This window comes from Watersipora subatra, chromosome 8 (assembly GCF_963576615.1).
Source record: "Watersipora subatra chromosome 8, tzWatSuba1.1, whole genome shotgun sequence".
Taxonomy (NCBI): Eukaryota; Metazoa; Bryozoa; class Gymnolaemata; order Cheilostomatida; family Watersiporidae; genus Watersipora; species Watersipora subatra.
The window spans coordinates 42,412,800-42,428,956 of NC_088715.1; the positions used below are offsets into that span (position 1 = coordinate 42,412,800).

Here is a 16,157-nt window from a genome sequence, read left to right on the forward strand (position 1 = left end):
GCATATAAAAGTTTATCATTATTTTCGCGAAAGGTTCTTCACATAGCAATGTGTCGAAGTTTTGCTCGGTCAAAAAAATTGTTTGAATGCTAATATCGACGAGTTCAACTGTGCAAAAGAAGAGTTGAGGTCTGAAGACACTGTGGAAGGTGTCAGAAGATGAAATGATTCCATATGAAAGCAACAATCAAAACGCAACTGACCGAGCAAAGGATGCAAATACTTTTGTTTCAAAAATGTCAATTTTTGTTTTTGCATGTATTATAATTATGGTTTATGTCACTCGTTCTTGAATATATGTTTATAACATTCAATAAAGTATTATTATACTAGAAATTCCACTGTCATACAGCCCACAACCAAAGTGATATTGGAAAAAAGAAAGGGTACTGATGGTTGAGAAATGCAATATTAGCAGTCAAATAGGATAACTGCAATGGTAGCTGTAATGTACTGGGTGTGGGTGTTATTATATACAACAAATAGCAATAATGAAAGGAAAAGATTATATGTTTATATCTCTCCTCCTACAAAAAGAGAAATGCAATATTGGCCAATATTAGAAGTATAATGCACTGATATTATTAGAATAACCAATATTATTAATATAGTAATAATATAAAACCAATGCACAATTTTGTTTACATTTCAAAACATCATAGCTATCAATATCACGAAGTTGTGATATTTATATAGATTTTTAGAAAATCTGTACTACGTAGTCATTGTTCTGTAGTCATCCAAACTTATAATTAATTATTGTAATAATCTCATTAGAACCGTTAGAAAAAATATCATCGCCATTCCCTGTACTTACACTGCGTTAGATTTTTAGAAAATCTGTACTACGTAGTCATTGTTCTGTAGTCATCCAAACTTATAATTAATTACATATTGTAATAATCTCATAAGAAAATGAAAAAATTGAAATCGGCAAAAATGAAACGATTTCTGAAATCCTATGTTAATTGCCGAAACTTTCGGCAATTCGACAATGCTATAGACTGGTGAAAAGTGTACGTTATTTTTTCGCGAAATGCGCACGACTTAATCATTCTATTATCTGTCGACCACCGTTTCAATCTCCGGTCTTAACTTTTATTAAACCAAGCTTTTCAAGCGTTTTGTGACGATTTTCGTCCTAATACATCTGTCTATTCGTGTATAATCCGATCAGATGGGTAAGTTTTTAGAGAATTTCGATAATTTACAAAGACTTGGTAACATATTTAAATAGGCCTAAATGTGTTTTGTATCGTTATTATACTTTAACTAATCCACAAAACGATGGTTAAATTTGTTGATGAAATTTTCAAACAAGGGTTCGTCTCATTGTTGATGAATAATTTTCGTAAGTTGTGTGCACATGCATTTATCATAAAAACTCCCTAACTTCGCTTCCGCTCGTTTGGTCGTGGGATAACTTATAAATTTGCAGATTTATAGCATGTTATTTGATAGTATCATAGCGGTTATCTAAAATCGGCTTAAAATGGATCGACACTCTTGACTCATTCGCACCCAGGCGCGAGTTAACTCGCCTATTTATAACGTTGCTAAGCACCCAACGCGAGTTGACTCACGTCTGAAATCTACCGACTCCTTGCATCGTTATTTTCAAATTATCAAATATAGTTTCTGATTAGTTAGAAAGAAAAAATTCTGGCCAATCAGAGCAACTTTAAATTATGCCTCTATGACGTCCCTGGCAAAAGTTATAACCAAATTAGTACACCCATCTCAATATCTACCAAAACCGGAAATCACCGTGCTGATTTGAAATTCTATCGTTCGCGATAATTTTTTTCAACTCCAGAAGTAAATATGCAGATTCAGAAGTGGTAAGACATTGAAAGACTGCATAAATTAAATTAAAACATTATTTTTAATGTTTCAAAGTTTTTATCAACTTTTAATTTTGCCAAATTGAATCGTTATGCTCAAATAAAAATGCAATCTTCAGGCTGCCAGCCGCAGTCAGACTAACGTTATTACAGGTGTTCTTTAGCGGGATATTGCCGAGGCCGGGCCATAGTCTACACACACAAAAAAAAACAACAAAGGTCCACGTAGTTATGAGCAAAAATAAAAGTATCCACCCAAATATTCCACCAATCCAATGAGCAGCGCACACAAAAACTAAGCCAATCGACAGAGCCACCGATCATGTCAAAATATTCCAAATTTCAAGTCATGTCTTGCACAACTCACCTTATGGTTTATCAAAACTTGTCCCAAAGTCCCTATTAATTTGAGACTGTCCAATTGCTGTTTAGAAATGGTCGCCGCTAGCCTAACCTAACGTCCTGATTCAACATTTCACTCAACTATCGGGGCATTGCTAGAAGAGGGAATCAAAAAGTTCGGGAGCAATCAGCAATGCCCCGATAGTTAGTGAGATGTTAAATTAGGACGTTAGGTTAGGCCAGCGGCGACCATTTCTAAAACAGTAATTGGACAGTCTCAAATTAATAGGGACTTTGGGACAAGTTTTAATAAACCATAAGGTGAGTTGTACAAGACATGACTTGAAACTTGGAATATTTTGACATGATGGGTGGCTCTGTCGATTGGCTTAGTTTTTGTGTGTGCTGCTCATTGGATTGGTGGAATATTTGGGTGGATACTTTTATTTTTGCTCATAACTACGTGGACCTTTGTTGTTTTTTTTGTGTGTGTAGACTACGGCCCGGCCTCGGCTTCGGCAACATCCCGCTAAAGGACACCTGTGAACGTTATCCTTCAGTTTCGATAGGATCATATTGATTCTTAGAGCTGTCTATGAATTATGAAAAGTCAAGAGCAGAGTTGTTGAACATATTTTTATTATTTGAAACATTTTCATGACGTTTTATTTGAGTTATAATGGCATATAGATTTGCTATGCTTTTGTTTGAAGGATGATACTCGTGAGGAAAAGTTAGAGTTTCATGATTTTCATGTTCATGACTAACTGCATATGTATCAATAATACTCATAACTATGTATTGTGTGTAATAAATAAATAATTTCAGTCAAACTTTGTATATTTTGCAACTTTTATGGTGCAAATCTAACTTTGTTTCAGCAAATGACAATTTTTTCAAAATTGGGGATTTCCTGAAACTACCTTCTTTGAGGCACGAATTTACCTAAAAGAGATCTGAGTTGTCTATATTAATATAATATAATTTGAAAGAAGAGACTTGGCTGGTTCTTGTGAAATTTGAATGAGTAAATTATCTCAAGTCTGTCTCCTGTAGTAGTAATTTGAATTACGGCAACTTCCTGAAAAATTAGCGGTATCTGGGGCTAATCGCCTAGAAATTAGACGAGTGCAAACGAGTTAACTCCTCTTCCATTGCACATAAAAAGCCAGTTTGGCTGCACACTGTAGCAAACATACTAATGAGTGCAATGAGCTTTAATGCAACATTGTAAAATATAGTTATAAAATATCAATATGCCTTCAAATTTAGATTGAAATAAAAAAATTAAAAGCTCCAACAAATCGCAATGCAGGCTGTTAGATGATCGCAGGATAATTGCAAGGAATAGATATCGACTGATAAGATATTTTTCAGCTTCCCAATGCATACGTTTATTTAGTGATCTACGACAAATTGGAGGTAAGTTATAGCAGATTTGTTGCACCTAAAAGGGTTAATGTCACTTCGCTCAAAAGAGTGTGCAAAATATAGGCGGCATTCGCTTCGCCCGTATAAGGTTCAAATTTAGCTTCCCAAAATTTTGATGAGCTATTTGAAAAATAAAACGCCACCCTCTATTTGAACATCACCTCTAATAAAATGCCACAAGAAAAGGCTTGAAAAATATAGTGCCATGGTGTTCAAATACAGGTTTTACGATATTACATGATTATATAACATTATATGTATTATATGATAAAAAAAACATGCGCGGAGCAAATTTGATTGATTTTTGCAATGCCGTCCTGTCCTTGCAGGTCAAGTTGTTTGATAAAGCTTCCTGAACTTGTTTAATAATAAACACAGCACATCCTCTGATCAAACTGTAGCCATGAGATGAATTGTTGGCTACTCACAGATCCTCGACTAGGGCAGTATATGAGGTCCCGTGGCAGATAGAGGTCCTTATTTGAGTTGGACTTGTCCAGGCCAGTGAAAAGCTTAGCAGGTAGAAGGGGAGTCCCGCATGGTACAGCCTTGGAATTGAATGGACATCTACAAGCGTATGAAGTTCATAAACATTCGCTATCAAAAAGAAACTAGAACTGCTGATGTAAGGTATAGCTCTATAAACGAGAAGTATTTAACATATGCACTCCTAGCAAAGACAGTTGATCAGCTATCATGACTAGAGCTTCACGATTTATAAACATCTATAAATAGACGAATCGTGATATATTCATCTTTAGACGAATAGACCAATTCTTCCAAATACATGTAGTTCGAATATTCATATTACATGTATGCATATTCGCGCATACATGGATGTTCGTGCATACATAAATATTCATGCATACATGTAACAAATTCATGTAGTATGATTTTGTTACATGTAATCATGTAACAAATTGGCCATATAGTTAATATTATTTATGCCACTCTCATTACAATCTGCTGGAAAACTATCAAATATTTGTCACCTTATTAGAATAGCCCCAGGCCAGAGTCAGCTGATACCAAGCATTGAAAGAGGGGAAAGAAAGATAAAAAAGATGATGTGTGACTAGGTGAAGTGACACATTGAAAAGGTCACCTTTGCATGATAATCTGAATGCCAAGGTCACACACAGCCCACATCTTCTTGTTGCCGATATCATCGTCAGGATTCTGTGCGTCTTTAGTCTGCTTTATGTACTCAAAGATCTTCTTTTGGAATGAGTAAAACGATGCCTGGTCCTTCATGAGGGGCTCGAGTAGCAGCCATAGACATCTGGATAAACAGACTATCATTTATAATCTCTGATCTATGGTCAAGAGTTTATGGGTATTCTACAATGATCACTTTGTGCTGAACAGGCATCTAGTACGAATATGTAAAATGATGTTAGAAGATATAATACGAGTGTCTAGGGGCGTGTACTACAGTCCCACAGAGCTGCATGATTGAATCAGTAGCAGGATTCGAGGCTAAAATAAAACTATACAGTCATACCACGAGACTTGATGAGTTCTGGTACTCGTATGTCAGTTTACTTGTGTTTCTAGGCACTATTTTCTACATTAACTAAATACACATTAATCCGTTACCATACTATGATAAAACCACATAACAGGATATTACGGTAGAAAAATGTGTTTTTAAATGTTATAATCTAGTACCTACGCTAACAAAGTAACAAATACCTATTACCTATTAGTTACCTATTACCTATTATTACCAAGTACCTACACTATTTGGTTGTTGATATCCGCAATAAAATGTAACATTACTATGTACACTACTGTAAGTTTTTAGCTTCAAGACAGATGAAGTGGCTAAAGGCAGTCTGAGAGACACTTGTCAGCAATGCATTTGGTACACTAGACTATTGTGACGGTGTGTAACAGAACCTTTGAAATTAAATTATATGAATTTAGCTTACTAAACACACACTTTAAGCTAAGTTCCAATATGTGAATATCTAATCAACTTACTTTAATTTTCTTGTCTTAATTTTGTTATTATTTGTTTCCAGTTGGGCGCTTTTCGCCTCACATCCACCATAACTTTTAGCTAACCTTTTATAAAAACTTTTTTCCAACTGATACGACGAGTAAGGCTGAGGGAGTCTGTTCTCGAAAGCGGCCTCGCGTACTTGGCCATATAGTAGCCATCAAGAACTGGCTCGTATCTCAAAGAAGTAACTTATTTAAAATGCTGCTCGTATCTCGATTTTCTCGTATGTTGGAGAACTCATATGTCGAGGTATGACTGTAATGTATCCAAATGCCAAATTAACGAAACTTTCACCCATCGAATCTCTGTGCATGGGCAGTCTTTCACATCTGACATGTACATCAAGCATTCACTATGCCCATCAACTTTCACAATCACCGTTTGAATACTACTCTTCCTTATACACACGTTCATGTGCGTCAAACACTTGACTTGTATGTTCCATTGCCTATGATTGAACCAACCAATCACTTGAGAGAAAATGCAATCAACTTACTCCTTAATGTTCCTAAGGTTGGGAGCATCATCATGGGACTCTAGCTCAGGATCGTGGGCTAACAAATGGACTGCGTATGGAATCACATAGTCGGGTAGCAGACTGAATAGAACTCGGTCTACAACAAGAAGCTGACATGAAAACACAGAGTATCCGAGGTGGTGCCTGTAGGAGCACGAGTACTGTGCCATGTATGACACAAGAAAAACAATAACCTGTCACGTACTGTTAGTAGCTGGGTGTTTCCTCAGATACTCTCTCCGCTTTTGTATATTCAGCTCTATGTACTGTTTGACTGTGGATTTTCTGTCCTTCACCCTGTCGTTAGCGCAGAGTGAGAAAATAGACATATATTGAAGCGGTATCTTCATAGCCAGCAGGTACTTGTGCAGCTTCTGAGTGAATGATATTCTCACCTGTAGCACTGGATCCTAAAACAGAGCTTCGCGTGTACATGTACAAATATGAGGGGTGAGTCCTACATCATTGGTGTGGGTGAAATGAAATCGGTACCACTGATGGGAGAAGCTTCACAACTTCATGAAAATTAAAAAGAACTGCCCTTTGGCAATCATCACTTCTCACAAGACTGGAATGTTTAAGCGCGATAAGATAGTTCCAGAGCAAAATCATGACAATCCTGTACAGGTCTTTCACACATTCGATTGTTATGAACAGGTAAATAGAATGCGAGAAATAATTGTACACTCGAAATACGGCTGAACAATAACGAACAAGTGTAACGATAAAAAATGTTACAAACACTGGAAACATAATTAATCGTTTATCAATTTTATAAAACCCAAACTGGTAAAACTTCATTTAAAAATACAGATTTGCATTGAGTACGTTATACCTCCCAGAGACAACAAAATGCACTTGCACTCAAAAAGTAAGAAAATTCAACAGCGAATCATTAGCATTTACAGCTGTTCACATAAAAACCAGAGCAAACCAGATGCAACTCTAGTACCACAGCAACATGGAACCTTTAGTATAACACATACGTAAGTGTACATGTTATAAATATACATTTACATACTAAACATATATACAAGTGTACACATTATAAATAAACATGTACAGTAGGTGCTCCTACAACGTAAATAACCTGTTCCTGGAACGTTTAAATTTTGGGGATTTTACGTTATATGAACAGTAAATTACATGTAAATTGCCTAGTCCGTTCTAAGATCGTTCCAAACTCACCCCTTTGGCCATACAAAAAGGAAAAACTAGATATAACTTTATTATTTGTGGACTGTAACTGCAGTACTATTGGTTTGCATCAACATCTTTGCCCTTTTATTGATCAACTTTACTGGTTTTATATTATAGATCATGATTGTCGCAATTTTACAATAAGTTGACCGGGAGCGCACATCTTCGACGCTCAGTTACAACGATTTGCTTATTTCTCTAAACAGCAAAGCCTATTCTGCAGAGTGAAACTAATAACAAATATTTTACACATCTACGATAAAGCAAAACAAAAGATACTTTTACTATAAAAGAGCTACTGTCTACTTGTTCGTCGTCGATCTGCACCCAAAGGTCAAGGTTAGGAAAAAAGATAACTTTAGACGATACTCCAACTCGTGACATTCAGATTAATAGACCAACGCTTCACCTTCATACCTGCACCAATTGATCGCCTTTATGTATTTATAAACTATTGCGTAGCTACCGATTCTCTGTTTTGTCGATACATCTGACGATCTATCACAACGACCTAGAATGTCACGGATGTTGTATAGATAATAGATATAACGCTATGCGTCATTTTTTGTCTCGCAAGTGCGGCAAGATGGTGACCATTCAAATCGAATTTGAGAACTCACATGACTTCACACTTTACATCATATGGAATTTGTTTACATATTGCAAAAACTTTACATAAATTCTTTAAGATATCTGGAATTTACGTTATAGTAGCGTCTACTGTACATACTAAGCATATCCATAAGTGTACACACTATAAATATACATGTACATACTTAGCATATACTGGCAGATAAACAGTCCGAGGATGCTGAATACAGTTCAACACAACCTCTATCAATATTGCTCTTCATGAGAAGCCATTTTGTCACAATACAATATGGCCGTAGATTTCTATTCAAACGTTTGCATGTTGAATAACTGACAATAAATTGGAGCAGAGAAGTGAGGAAAAAAAACCAGGCGTGGCTTACGTTGATGATGAGAGCGAGATTCTGGAAAGTCTCATTACTGACTATTTCAGCATAGGCACCGACATGAACTATCTTCAGAATGCTGAGTGCAGCAGTCAACCTTATGCGTGCCATTTCCCCTCGACTGTAACACATAGTCATTTGTCACAGTAGACATACAGACATAGTAGACATGTAGCATCTTAGGATGTGCTCTTGGAGTTGCTTCCTTTATATATGTCTAAATAACTTACAATCAGTGTAAGGCTGCTGCACTGTTGCCTTTTGTATTTACAGAATTCAATTTAGAAAAGGTCATTTATTAATTATGTTCCAAAGTCTTCTGCCTATTTTTGCTTGCATTGGTAGCTATAAAATTATCCTTGAGCATTTACAGTTGCTACCCTACTTGAAAACATTCGTGTTCCGAACAACGGTAGAAACGAACGGTGTTGTGCGTACAGACACTACCCTATAACCATTTATAACTATATTTAACAAGGTTACATAAAAGCTCATTGCACTCATTGATATGTTTGCCACAGTTTGCAGCCAAACTGGCTTTTTATGTGCAATAGAAGAGGAGTTATGAGTGTCGATCTATTGTAAACCGAATTTATATAACCGCAATGATGCTACCAAATAATATGCTATAAACCTGCAAGCTTATATCCAAAAACATGTGACATTAACAAACCATAATTAAGATACTTGTACAAACAAAAGGTAACACTTGGGAAACAAAAATATTCACATCATTTGCTCGGCAGCTTGCGTTATGATTGTTGCATTTGCATTTTTTTTTCTGGCTGTCCAATACTTTCCGAAGTGTCTGCTGACCTCAACTCTATTTCTGCACAGCTGAACTAGTCGATATTAGCGTCCAAAAGATTTTTTCAGCCGAGCAAAACGTTTACGCTTTGCTATTTGAAAAAAACAATGATAAACTTTTAGCTCAAGTTGACCGCACAAGTTATAGTCTGATACACCTTACAAAAAATTCATTGAACAAACGACCGCCCGGAACGTATCACGTCCGTAAGTTGGGAAGCATCTGTATAAACTTATAAAAAGCAAAAAATTAAAATACCAGTAATAAACTGTTAAACTAATATATAATTACCTATAATATAAGTTATAGTTACGTAACGTTATAATAACTATTACAACTACATAAAATATGGTGAAAATCCCAAATTTTTTTTAATAAAAACACAGTTGCATCAGGCCCATCCAACAAACAACGATTGTGGCTAAAAAAAACATCAAGAATGTTCAGCACCATGGTTCAAACATCACCTCACATTCAGCATCATGTGAGGGTAATTTACCTACATCTAGCACATCAACAGACACTGGTCATAGCATGAACAACAAAATAATGAAAATCATACCCATATCCCTAGAGTTAGGCTTGAACAATAGCAACTATGAGGACCGTTACATTCTCCCCTTTCCCTGGCACACTATTATTACAGGAATGATAAGTTGGTGTCTTTAGAGATAACCACCAGATGCTGACCAGCTTAAGAACAAGAGACACCGACACGGAGCAGTCTTAATTGGGAGACTTACGGTATCCTCCTAGCCTCCATCAGGTCACCCTGAGTCGCGAGTATTGTGTTCAGCATCCTCAGAGTCGAGGTACAGTACTTCTCCGCGTTGTCTGTCCCTTGGATGGCATGAAGCCACCTGACCATCATCTTCATTGACTGAATCTGCAGAAATTAGAATACAAGTTCCTCATCACAGAGGTCAATCATACAAAAATCTTACTGTATTTAGTAGGCAATCAGAAGAATATTCTAAAGACAAGCAGCATTAAAGGTGAACTCGCACCATTGAAGTGATACAAATGAAAATAATTTCAATATACAGGTAAGACATCAAGCTTTAAATCGATGTAATTGTTTGTCTTAGTAGACCTAGTCAAGAGATATAAGACCAACTCTAGTCTTAGTAGACCTAGTCAAGAGATATAAGACCAACTCTAGTCTTAGTAGACCTAGTCAAGAGATATAAGACCAACTCTAGTCTTAGTAGACCTAGTCAATAGGTATAAGACAATAGTTTGATGAGATCCTTTCTTATAACTCTCAGATTCAAGTAGAGGTGTGATTATGGCCTCTATGGTCGCACTTTGGCAAAGAGACTGATATACTGATATCAACAAAGAGAGAGAGAGAGAGAGAGACAGGCAGCTGCACCACTAGTCATGTCATTCTGGCACATACTTTTCTGCGAAGCGTTTTAACCATAACCAGGTTTTGTCGATTTTAATGTTGAAACATCCTAATAATCAGACGTCACAAACACTAAAAACCATAGCAAATTATAAAAAATATTGATGCTTTCCGTTAAAGTCTAGTAAAATTTCGTGTGAACTCATTTTTAAATTTCCTCAATTAATAGAGATTTCTCTCTATCTAATGATGCAATTAGAAACCCAACTTCCTAATGAAAACATAACCAACAGAAACAAACCTTAGCCTGGGTCTCTTCAGATAACATATGGTCAGCGGTCCAAAGTTCGGATGCCCTTCTAACCTGCCTCTGAGCCTGTCAAATATATAGTAATAAATCAAGCTCCATGTTGACAGTAATACATAGTAGTAACCTTCTGAATATCCTGAATCATAGTGAGGAAATAACCTCCGTGTGACCCATGAATGCCCAGTGAACCTAACTGACCCTGGTGCTTTCACAGCTAATCATTAGTCATGAGAAAACAAAACTTTAATGGAAAATGGCCACAACAGAGATGCCTAAAAATGGATTGACATAAAAAAGAAATGTCTAAAAATTATTGAGCCGACCTGAATCGATACCGCTGTTTGGTTAGTGCTGACATTTAAAGTCTGTATCATTTGAAGAAAAAGCAATGTGTTCGTTGAAATCGGGATTCAAATCAAAGCTCATGTCACTAAAAGTTACAAAGGTGCTGAATGGAAGGATATGGAGAGACGCCCATTTACTAACCTGGTCTTGCATGAGGATCTGCTTAACCAGAACATTCTGCACAATTGGTTTAAGAGTGGAGACAAACGTAGCCTTAGGAGCTAGCACGGCCATCTGTCCCAAGGCTACAAGAGCTGTACATAAATTGGCAGATTCCATTGTCAGATTTTCTGCACAGAACTGCAAGATCATGAGATACATATGTACGTTTTCATAAAACCTGCCATGCATAGAAGCATGAAATATGCACTGCTGGATAAAAAGCCTTAAAATACAGCTATTCAAGAGAATAGCAGTACCAATTCCATGGTGAATATTATGGTGGTCCAATTTCTATATATTGGTATGACCGTGAATAACATATGTTAAAGGGGCTAAAGCAACAAATTACGGCTGAATTTTAGTATAGCGCTAAAGATATTGTAAAGGGAAACTGCTTTTTTTATAAAATGACGCTCAATCATTGCGTATTGAAGCTTTTATTGGTTATGGAAATCATTTGATCGATTGTGTGGGAAGTTTTTAATAAGATCAATTTCCATATCAAATTTTTTTCTGAATGAGTTTGATGTTTTGCAGTCAGAATGGTTATTGACTAGTGTACATGTAAGTTGACTGATTATTGGCTAGTGTACATGTAAGTTGACTGATTATTGACTAGTGTACATGTAAGTTGACTGATTATTGGCTAGTGTACATGTAAGTTGACTGATTATTGGCTAGTGTACACATAAGTTGACTGATTATTGGCTAGTGTACATGTAAATTGACTGATTATTGGCTAGTGTACATGTAAGTTGACTGATTATTGGCTATTGTACATGTAAGTTGGCTGATTATTGGCTAGTGTACATGTAAGTTGGCTGCTTATTGGCTAGTGTATAAGCAAGTCGAAATTCAGTTGGTTATTAGGGTATTTAAATCATATAATTTATATTTTTGAAATCTCGTTGGAATTATGCTTAAACGGGTTGGAACTGTAGTAAATTGGATTCATTAACCTTCTTTGTATAATTATGCCACAAATCTGTAGTCATCACTGTGAATGTTAACATATTTCTAACGGTCAAGGCCACAAGGCAGCTGAAAGACAGAGTCAAATGGGTACACAAAGGCTATTCTAACAGCCAAGGTGAATCAGCAGATTGAGAGTCGTATTCAAATGCTCCTTCACGAAATATAGCTTTTTGCAACGAGGGCTATAATTGGTTAGAACACTCCAGCAGCTTCTAGCGAGTAAAGGATAATTGTGGAGGACATTATAAGAACGGAAAGCTCCGACTAGTAGAGAAATGAATGCCATGACTGACAGCCTGCTTCAAATATGTTCTAACTCAAAAACACAAGGGCATAAAACATCAAACAGATAGTAAAGGAGAGAATTGCCTGCCTTTAGAACATTCCATGGTTATCCATAGAGTTACGAAGGGCTGATGGAATGCAACTGATCTACAAACTCACCGATGCAATCTGGTCAAATAGTTCATCCTTGTTGTCAAACATATTGGCCAGACACCTGACAGCGTGTTTAGCTTGTCGTGGACTACCTATCTTCACCATAGACTGGAGGGTCTGCAGCAAGTGCTCACATGTGTCGGGGAATTTCTCCTTCAGGGTAGTTCCAGTGTTCATGAGTATTTGAAGAGACGCACTTGCTGTGATATGTCAAATTAGCGTTCAACTGACAAAGACGATAGATGCAGAAGGGATAAATATAATTATAACCAATTACAGCATATACATTGAGGTACAGATATATTTATTTAGGACACTATAATGGGTATGATTGTATCTGGCTTTTCTCTACTTTTGCTCTAATAAAACTGTCAGTGACAGCATATAGATGTTGCAAAAAAAGATGAATGTCTAGCTTTAGTCCACCTACCACCAGTTCTACAACCATTTTTTAACTTATATTTTAGAAGCTACCACTCAACAGGGGGTGGTATTACATATGTCCAATCGTTGGATGTCACCAAATTGATAATTTAAATAATATATCATTAAGAGAAGAGACTATACTCACTAATTTTCCATGAGACCAACTTACGCAATGATTTACCATACAAATGCAAACTGACTGATTTACTGTCTAAACATCAAGGTATCGCTGTCACAGTCAAGGTATCGCTGTCACAGTCAAGGCATCGCTGTCATAGTCAAGGTATCGCTGTCACAGTCAAGGTATACAATTGTAGATGTCACAGACAAGTACATTTTAGAGCTTGGTCTATTGCACAAAATGTCTAATAACATTGATGTTTCAATATTTTCCCTGCGATGTCATTGTTTTGTTTCAACTGGTGCAAGTGCGGCAAAAATCGAGAACAACACACACGATTGATAATATTTCAATCAACAATGTTCTTCAATGTACGTTAGTCTAAGCTTGAGTATATCAGCAAACTATTCTTTGACATACAGGATCGTCTTTCCATTTCACTGGTCAGTCTATTAAATCATCTGTTTGGTGATCCCAAAAATTGAGTTGTAGATGAATAATTACAAACTTATTCTTCTTAGGAATTACCTTGCCCTTGGCATAATCAAAGATTTGGCTAACTACCCTTTGCTTTTTCTGAGAATAAAATCATTTCTGAAAAAAGCGCATTAGTTTGTAAGTATTTACCAACAGAATTTAATGGAATTGCTAGATAGACCATCTGAGAATTGGTCCAGTGATTCACAAACAAATCGCATCATCAGCATACTGTCAACCTCATGGAATCGTAATAAATTGTAATATGACTGATAGTTCGACTGAACTCACAGACTGTGTCGTTTTCGTGTTTCAAAAATTCTGTCATGTTGTTAAATGTAGGCTCAGAGTCGAACGCTTGTGGATATTCAGGGGCGATGCACTGCAATCAAAAATATAAATCAATGCTAGATGGATGCAATACATGGAAATACACAGTAGGCTACCAACATAGAATAGTGAGACATACAGCTTGACAGAGTAAAGCACTTAGTCATGGTTACACACTTAAATGAAATGCGTAATTCGCATAGCCAAGGCCTCGCCTATGGGTGTACATACTATGCATCACGTCAAGCAAACATACTGGTATATCAATATAAAAGAACATGCATCTGTGATTGGCCGAAAGCGTTAATCCCAATACACTCCGGATTACATTTTATTTATTTCTAACAGAATCTGAGTTTATTTAAGATTCGATGTTGAACAACGGTGATAAGACCAACAACTGTTTCCATATAGGAAAATGTATCCCTACCTGTTAACAGATATAATATAATATATAAAACTCAACGCTGCCAATTGCAACTGTGTATGAAAACGTTCAAGATCATTTTAGCTTATTAAAATAAAAAATGAAAAATACTTTCTTCCTGTTTTCTTCATTTCAGAACCCAGATTCTTCCAACAATCAGTGAATTTTAATCCCTAATAGTGGATTTCCCTATAGGTCACAAGCGCTGGCAACAGGCTATGACCTATCTCAATGAAATGAAAACCTACACCATGAGTACTGGAGTAAGCTGACAGGAGTGATAACAAACATTAAGCTATGTTCAGCAAACGAAGGAGAGTGACGCAAAAAACCTTTCCAAAAGCATTGAATAGTTAAAACGTCAGCGCAGATTGCCACCTCACTTATCAGCTTCCGCCTTCTTTTAACAACAGCCTTTACTTGCCAAAACAGATTGATTGTGCGATAATAACCAGCAGCACTTTGGGTGGACAAAAGCCACCAATCATCATGCCAGAATGCTTGGCTGCGCAGGATTGCCACCCGGCAGCGTTTTAATAATATCATAGTGCAAATGCCTGCACTAACACCATTTCCATAACAAATTGTTGGTTACCCATGATGAACATTTAACATGCTGACAATACTTTATGGAAAACAGAAAATCAATTTGTTTAAAAAATTTAAAAATAATTGTTCAATCTATTTGTGAATTCATCACATCATTTGGCGCCAGCGTATCAATCGACAGCAAATATCTATGACGTAATGAATTATAGACTATATTTCGCAGAATATCTATCAGCCAGAAAGCAAGAAAACCACAGAACGGAAAGCTACAATGAACATACGTTTAGCTAGGTACAAATGCTAATTCTACCCCACATCATGTCAAACACAGAGATTAAAACTAAAGTTTACTCTTACATATTGGTCAGCAAGAGCATCGTTATGTTGATTTCACTAAACAGTCATTACCCAAGTTGACAAATAAAGATGGCTAGAGGCAACAGATAAAATTATCTCACCACAAGAAGGCCCATGCCAGCCTCGGAGGGTGCGGTAAAAGTGTCCATGAAGTCACAGCTGCCGGTGAGGCAGTCGCAGACGTACTGCACAAGGACGTCGACAGCTTCCTGGTCTATGAGTAGCGGCGCTGCAACCAGTCAACATATAATGAACTAGTTTATCTTGCGCAACCTAATTAATTCTAGCTCAAGTCTTCTAGCAATGGTCAGACTTAAGGTGCGCGCACACTAGCAGCGACTAAGGCGAAGCTGCAGCGGCCGAGGCGTCAAACGAACGTCACTTCAAAGCACACTTGTTGCGATATCGTCAGAGCGAATTTATGACCTATGACCTATCGCAGATGAATAACGAATCAGATGAGACCTGGTTTTGCTGCGTGCCAACTTTTTGGTAAATCCCGAAAACTGCAAATATGGAAGAGTTAGCTGCTATCGCGTTTGGCTACGTTTATATGAAAAGGAAAGCAAAAGCGAAAAGAAGACGATTTTGGGTGCATCCAACGTTATTGAGAAGATCTACTGAGGGTGCTTGGGCTTGATTAATGAAAGAATTTCGTGAAAAATACCCTGAAAAGCATAAAGAATGTATGAGAGTTTCTGTAGAGTCATTTGATCATATTTTAGGAATAATAAGGCCACACATCGATAAACAAGACACTAA

At 36.8% G+C, this 16,157-nt stretch overlaps 1 protein-coding gene across 1 annotated transcript in view; it reads right to left on the minus strand.

Annotated features, from left to right (window-relative positions):
- Positions 1–16,157, minus strand: part of LOC137401433 (sister chromatid cohesion protein PDS5 homolog B-like) — a 37,677-nt gene that overhangs the window by 3,554 nt on the left and 17,966 nt on the right. The window contains exons 17-27 of the mRNA XM_068087769.1: positions 15,497–15,624; positions 14,024–14,114; positions 12,715–12,908; positions 11,275–11,433; positions 10,780–10,854; positions 9,871–10,013; positions 8,317–8,440; positions 6,348–6,552; positions 6,122–6,239; positions 4,723–4,899; positions 4,046–4,184 (exon numbers count right to left, since the gene is read on the minus strand). Coding sequence (XP_067943870.1) covers positions 4,046–4,184; positions 4,723–4,899; positions 6,122–6,239; positions 6,348–6,552; positions 8,317–8,440; positions 9,871–10,013; positions 10,780–10,854; positions 11,275–11,433; positions 12,715–12,908; positions 14,024–14,114; positions 15,497–15,624 — 1,553 coding nt within the window. The remainder of the gene's footprint in view (positions 1–4,045; positions 4,185–4,722; positions 4,900–6,121; positions 6,240–6,347; positions 6,553–8,316; positions 8,441–9,870; positions 10,014–10,779; positions 10,855–11,274; positions 11,434–12,714; positions 12,909–14,023; positions 14,115–15,496; positions 15,625–16,157) is intronic.